Source organism: Poecilia mexicana, unplaced genomic scaffold (assembly GCF_051168715.1).
Source record: "Poecilia mexicana isolate PSO_F unplaced genomic scaffold, ASM5116871v1 scaffold_14, whole genome shotgun sequence".
Lineage (NCBI taxonomy): Eukaryota > Metazoa > Chordata > Actinopteri > Cyprinodontiformes > Poeciliidae > Poecilia > Poecilia mexicana.
Genome location: NW_028263383.1, coordinates 15,780,217 through 15,787,735, shown reverse-complemented (window position 1 = coordinate 15,787,735; position 7,519 = coordinate 15,780,217). Strand labels below are relative to the sequence as shown.

The 7,519-nt window shown below is 38.4% G+C and overlaps 1 protein-coding gene across 3 annotated transcripts in view; it reads right to left on the bottom strand.

The window, feature by feature from the left end:
• Window positions 1-132: 132 nt before the first annotated feature.
• Window positions 133-7,519, bottom strand: part of specc1 (sperm antigen with calponin homology and coiled-coil domains 1) — an 86,286-nt gene continuing 78,899 nt past the window's right edge. For all 3 annotated transcript variants that reach the window (XM_014989694.2, XM_088012266.1, XM_014989696.2), the window contains 2 exons: window positions 5,963-6,022; window positions 133-1,167 (listed from right to left, as the gene is read on the bottom strand). In XM_014989694.2, coding sequence (XP_014845180.2) covers window positions 1,078-1,167; window positions 5,963-6,022 — 150 coding nt within the window. In that variant the 3' untranslated portion in view covers window positions 133-1,077. The remainder of the gene's footprint in view (window positions 1,168-5,962; window positions 6,023-7,519) is intronic.

The window sequence follows — 7,519 nt, the reverse complement described above, 5'->3', positions numbered from 1 at the left end:
CAATTTATCGCCCACAGAGCAACGCAGCAGCATGATGAAGCCACAAACACAGAGGCTGGACCGTTTACCCACAACCAGCCGACGTGTCAAAACATGACAAGTGAGAGCAGACACACTGATGAGGAGCAAAAATAAATTCAAGATAATCCTTTATTTACCTAAGATTACCACGGAGACATATCCATCACCAGAGAGCGTCTTCCATTTCTCTCCATTGTGTCACTTGTCAATAGGCAACTTTTGTAAATAAATAAATACAACTTCATTTAAAAAGAAAAAAGAAAAAAAAAAGAAAAGAAAACAGGCGTCTGCAAATTGAAGCGTGTCAAAAGCTGGAGTGTCCTCTGTTACATGTAAAACATCGTCCATATTTCAGCGTGGCATGCAGCCTACAGATGCACACAGTTTGCTTCACTTGTTTCTTTAGTTTTGGATGGGAAACGTGGAAAACCTGTGCAGTGCGACGGCAGCAGTTAGTTATTCCTTAACATCAGGGACTAATCTAATCATAGAGGTGAATGTGTTGCCATTATCATATCGCTACAGAAGCCTGCAGCGGCTCCTCGCTGTGATGGATGGTCCCGCCGGAGTTGTGTTGTGGTAACGAAAAGAGAACAAAACTGAGTCTGTCGGGAGCATTTGATTTGTAAACGGAGCAGAGTGGCTTTTTGACGCTGCCTTTGAGAAACGTGTCATCAGCACAAAGAGGATGATGGAAGACATCAACGACAGTTTTTTTTTTTAATTTTTAACTGTAAAATAGAGAAAAAAAATCTCAACTGCGCTGTCAAACTGCTACAAGATGTCAGAGTGACTCTGGATCAGTATTAGTTCATCTGTGAATGAAATGCTCAGCAGACACGTCTTTTTGAGAAATCTATTTTGCCGACTGCAGCGCCTCTCCTTTTTTTGGTCGCACTTCTGACTGTAGAGGTGAGTTCAGAAACTTTTTGGGCAGCTGATGAGCGATGGTCAGCCGGCGGCCTTCAGCCAGTCTGGAAGGAGAGTGTCCCACATGGAGACGGGACAGAAGAGTCCCCCTGTCCGCCTGGTCGTCCCGCCTGGCTCCCTGAGGTGTCAGGTCTCAAAGTATTTGTAGATCTGGGAGACGTACTGCATGACGCTCTGCCAGTCGGGCCTGTCGGTCTTCATCAGCTCCTCAATGTCCTGTTTGGAACGGAAACACAGCGGAAGTGACGTGGGATTAAAGTTATGTTGACGGTAAAGGCTATACAGCGGGTAGGGCCTCACTGAGAACATTAATTAATTACGAAGTCGTATTACGGGAATAAAATCACAAGATTATGATTTATATCATTAAAATGCAAATCGTAACTGCATTTAGTCCGATTTTCAAATATATTAATATTTATTGATGCTTTCATTGGATGAACAGTGAAAAAACAAATATTAAAGCTGATATTCTTGACAATATGGACAGTTTTGGGGGTTTCAAACATTAATTGGAATTTCTAATGACAACGATAAATCAAAATGTAATTTATTATGATAAATGATAAATGATACGATAAATGTCCATCTTTACCATGACGTACAAATTACTGAAGACAATTTATTTGTTTTTCATATCAGATATTTGATTAGTTACTGCATGCAATCATTGCTGAACACTTCTCAAAAATGTTAAAGAGGATATTATTGACACGAGGACCGTGGCTTGTTTTCTCTGATGTATTCAACATAAGTAAAACTGAACACAAGACACACTTTGATTTTTAAAATCAATGGTAGATGATACACTTAAATGAAATTAGCAGGTTGTTTTTTCTCTTCCATTCCTTTAAAATATTTGTTATGTTGTCATGAAACATTTCACTGAATGGAGCACAAGGAGAAAGATATTTTTAGACTATTTTTATACTCCTTATGTTCCAGACGTGGAAGAAAAACACTTCCAAGAGGCCATTTGTCACTAAAAACCAAAAACTGTGAGTTTTCCAACGATGCCTTAATAAATGAGCAGAGTATGCAGTGGAAACCCAGAGGCCTTATATCCTAATAGCATCTCAACAGTCTAAAATGGTGATGGCAGCATCATGCTGAGGAAATTATTCAGGACAGATGGAAAGAAAGACAGAGAACAACATTTCTAGATGCTTCCTGCGTTCTCGTAATCCTGCAATGGAGAAGAAATCGTGACACAGAAAAGAGACTCTGATGACAACGCAGGTTTAATAAGCTGTGACAGCAAGTGAAGGGATTACAGTATAACTAAAACAATTAACTGAACACACACACACACAGGCAAAGGCTTTTGGGAAATGATGCAGAAAACCGTAAATTAGTCCAACAACGTTTGGATTTGGACGCAGCAGAACATCTCTGGAGGGACCTGAACACCACGGAGTCCAAACATGCTGAACTTCAACACGTCTACAGAGAAATTAAACAAACCTATCTGATGCAGGAAACACTCGTAAAGCTCGCAGGATTGTTTTCCCAAATTCCTCTGACTCAAAAAGTTGATTTGTTAAATGTTTTATCTTTTTTATACTGACATGGCATGAATCTGAAAAAAAAAAAGAAGAAAAGATCTCTCTGCTGACTCAGGTTTCTGTAATTGCCTCTGTGAGATCACAACCTAAAAACAATGAGGAACTAGTTTCTGGGATGTGTTCAAAGTAAGAAAGATGAAAAACATGGAGTCCAAAGTTCACCAGCAGAGAGAAAGAGAGTCAGGATGGGGGGAGACGGAGGGGTTACGTTGTGGACATGGGAACAGTTCAGTCAAATCCAACCACAAACGCGTAATAGAGAATTATAAGAAACCAAAGCGTGACCTTTGTTAAGTCACTTTACTGCTGTGGTCAAACTTCCAGATTTAGAGTTTTAAAAAGCCACATCAGGACAAAAGATTCCCGCTGGGAGTTTTAGGGTAGACGTCTGATTCTAATCTCAACATATACTTACTATTATCATTTTTATTTTTTTTTTATTTCTTGCAGGTACTATTTTGGTCAGTTAATGAAGCAGACAAGTATGTTCCAAACACAGAATGTCAACAAACAAAGCAATTGCTTTAAATGTAGACTTTTTCTTTTTTTCTAATAATGATTGTCCTGGACTGGAATGTTAAACTTTAATGAGTCCCTACTTTACGCTCGGTAGTGTGGTGTTGTTGTTAATGCAGGGATGAAAAAAACATGCAAAGTAGAGTGCTTGCAAACAAAGGCTGTGGGAGTATGATGGAGTTTTTGTTTTTATTTCACACACATTAGATTGATGGATGGTATGTTGCTCATTGCATAGGACAGGAAGCAGTCATATCCAACCCCAGCTCCCAGACTCTGTATGCCTGCTTATGTTGTCGAGCACAAAATACTCATTTGCACATGCAAGTGCAAAATTATGTTCAAATTGTGTTTTTGTTGCAAGTGGCATTTGACTAACTTGGCTATCAAGTTGATTTCTTCCACCAGGGCTTGTTATGATGGAGCTGAAACCAGGAGAGTAAGTATTGAACACATCACCAGTTTTCTCTGTGAAATTTCTAAAGGTGAAAGGTCATCAAATTCTCACCAGTCCAGTTCAAACGTGAAAAAAGAATCCAAACCACTGATATCCACAAATTAAGTTATGTGTAATAACTTGGAATGACCACGCAAGACTCCACTGCTGAAGAAAAAAAAAAAATCACATTTAAGGGGATCTTTGCTGGAAAACATTTAGACGATATAGTCCAAACTATAAATAATAAACTCTTTAGAGGCCTTAAAGCGCACCATGTTTGGCAGTCAAAGGAACTGCATAGCACCGCAAAAAACCAGCATGCCTGCAGTGAAGTTTGGAGGTGTGGACAATTCGGTTCTGGTAGACGATAAAAGATGAACGGAGAAATCTGCTGCCACCATGAGAATGAAGATTAAACATATTTGAATTCGGACAGGCCTTGTCGCCACGCTATGACGTAATCGGCCTTCAAATCCGTCCTTCAAAGGATGCAGACCCTGAGTTCGGACACAGCTATACTGTATGAAAAATGGGCCAATATCACACCTGAGCAATGGAGACATCTTGAACTTATCACCAACAAAACTTTTTTTTTTTTTAAATGATAAAGTAACTTTAACATCTTTGGACAGCGTCCAGTGAAAATGGAATGCCAATTACAAATTTGTGCCAAAATCTCAAACCACATTAATGAAACGTGACCTGATGCTCCAAAGTTAAGAGCAGTGTGGGGTTTCTGTGGATTTTAAGCAGCAGGACCTTCCAAGCGCCGCATGTTTTCAGTTACAGACGATTATGGAGTTCTGCTTTGGGTTGTTTAAAGACTGACGCTAATCTTTAGATGCCTCCACGCATTCTCTGTCAGATTCAGATTCCAGAACTTTAATGTTATTTCCAGCCAGAAGAGAGATATTGGTAAAATGACAGGATTATTTCAGACTCAAATCTATCAGAGGTGATACATTTGGTCACAGCTGCAGGTGACGACATTATGAGCATGGGCTGGACCCCTGACGCATCCAGATGTGGCCTCCATCGAAAGTGAAACAAGAACTATCAATTATCTTCTGATTGGCAGCTCATTCCAATACAGGTGTTGACGGTTTAGTGCAGTCATTTACTGCTAATAAGAGTCCTGAATGATCCAATCACAAGAAGAAGGTAGGAAGCTGTAAACATGATCCGGACGGATCGATGAAGCAATCGAATCCATCTTCTCAAGTGCAGCTCTGGTTGTTTTAGATCTTGAACGAGAGATTATTAATCCACATTCCTTAAATAAAGCTAGTGAAATAACCTTAATGTTTAACATCGATCGTAAGAATAAAGGCCACATTTTGTTACCATTTCCAGTTCTTAAAGCCTTAACATCAGAACAACACTTAGAAAACCAAGTCAAAGTGAAAACTGTTTTTCTCCTGACAGAATGAAGCCCTGCTTGGTACCCAGCAGTGATGGTTTAAAGAAATCTGCAAAAAATTACAATTCATTCACAAATTTCACACCTGTCTATTTTTTTTTTTTTAAACAAAGATACTGTGAAATGCTGCACCAAAGTCGCACGTTTTTGTTCCTCGTAACTCAAGGGTGCAGTCATATCGACTCGGATGACATCTGAAGGTGATTGAGTGATGCTTAAATAAATTTGGGCTGTCAATAATGCAAATGTAATTTCAGAAGTTCATCACTGGATCTGAGAACAAAGTGGATGTTTGGCCATAACCCAATGTTCACTCAATGTCTTTTCAATAATTACTCCCTGAAGAGGAAAGACCAGCAGTAAATGTAACCATAATTCTAAATAATTCTCAGTTTCACAATAAGAGTTAAAAACTGGAATTAGCACATGTTGCTACCTTTTTACAGTTAGATGTTTTTATTCCACGCTCCTTTTATGAGTTATAAAAAGCATCCATCTCATAACTGAGTCGATTAAAAAGATGTTAAGCATAAAAAGGAGTGATGGCACACAAGAGGAATCTGAAACTTTCATTGTCTGGATGATGATACGAAGTAACAGTTGACATAAACAGGTTTTCAGTGTTTCCCTGACTGAGCTGTGTTCTGCAGAAATGTTGGTTCAAACTCACTGTGGACTAAACTTGAACCTGACTGTTTACACAAAACACACTAGGAGCTCTCGTCAAGTGTAAACAGTTTAACGTAGCTGACTGTTGCGCATTTGCAAATTGCAAGGGTTTTTCAATGAGTTATTTTTCTCGTTACAATCGAGGCAACACAACAGAAATATGGATTTAAGATCATCAGCAGTAAGTAATGGAAAAATCTTCACAAATTCGGGGAAAACCGTCCTTTGGGTAAATTAAAGTTGTACAGTTTATTGCTATAAAATCTAAGAAAATCAAAGTGTAGTATTTCCAGCTTGTAAAGAGTGTGTGTGTGTGTGTGTGTGTGTGTGTGTGTGTGCGTGCGTGCGTGCGTGCGTGCGTGCGTGCGTGCGTGCGTGCGTGTGTGCTGCAGCTTTGCTCACCAGAGATGTTTTGATGCCAATGCTCTCGGCGGCCTGGAAGGCTAGAGTCAGATTCCGGACCTGAACCAAAAGAAACAAACCGTCGGGTTTTCAGAAGACATGAAAATGAGACACGGAGGTTTCGCTCAGCAACAATAATAAGCTCACAGACACACCAATAAACACTACAATCTCCCATCAGACGGGCTGAAAACCAGCATAAGGCTCAGCTTGCTTATGTGACCGTCTTACATTTTCCTGCATGTTTCTGACATAAGCAATAAAACAAATGTGCAAATGTCATCATTTACTCGATCTTGTATAAATGAGGATGGTAAAGGCTTAAGTTTTAGAGCCAGAATCCCCTAAAAGCCCTAAATGTATAAAATATAAATACATGTAAAATCCACCTTTCCATTGCAGGAAATTGATTTTAAAATACATGTCACCTTCAGCACCTCTAAGAAGAAACATCAATGGACGACGATGTGTAGCATGGAACTGCAAAATTTGAGACAAAACTTTTTTTACAGACAAAATTTTCCTAAAGTGCTGCTATGCAGGAAAAGTGTGCTAGATTCACAAAAGTGGAGGCAGAGAGAAGTTTCAGTTTCAGTGAAACGCTTTTTGACCCGGGATGATGAAACATCTTGAAATGAAATCAATGCTAACACAGTTTATGACGTGGCAGTGACGGATAACTCAAGCAGTGAGTTAACAGTCAGACCACAAAGATGACTCTGGGTGTTGTTTGTGAACATAAAGTGTCCTAGAAAACACCTTGTTTCACTACGTTTTATAAATCATAAGCTGAAGCAAAGAAACGCCAAACAATACCTGCTCCCTACAAATTTCCATTTTGTATAACAAACATTTTTTCAACAGTGTTTGGACCAAATGACCAGATTGTGGTATTTTCACTTCCTGTCAACAGATTTGTAGCAATAAGTCAAAGCAACTTTTTATGGCAAAATTAGATGTTTTTGTGACAGATTAAGATTTGTTTCTGATAGGAGTAGAAAAAATGAGGGGAAAAAAACAACAAAAATGTACCAATTTTGGAAAATAAATTCAAACATGACAAAAAGGACATGCTGAAAATCACCTATAGATTTCTAAAAAAATATCTTTATTGACAGCACACCAATCAAATCCGTTCTTAAAACTACTGACGGTTACATTGTTACTGCTTCTGATCAGATGAAATAAGCTGATAAGATCAAAAGATTACTTTAAACTAAAATTAATCAAAGGTATAAATACTTTTGACTTTATTGCAACTATCAATGGACAGTTAGAGTTTGAGATGTGCAACTGTGTCTTTGGAATGACCTTAAGGCAGCTGCATTACAATGACAGTTAAAAACTTGAAAATAAACCACAGACTTATTCTGTGGAGAAAAGAGTTAGAGTTTGAGCTTCGTCTTTACTGCTCCTATACTTTACATTATATATATATATATATATATATAAATCTATATATAAAAAACTATATATAGATATCTATATACATCTACAAATCGATATCAATCTATATATCTATCGATCTCTCTCTACCCACACACATACATATATATA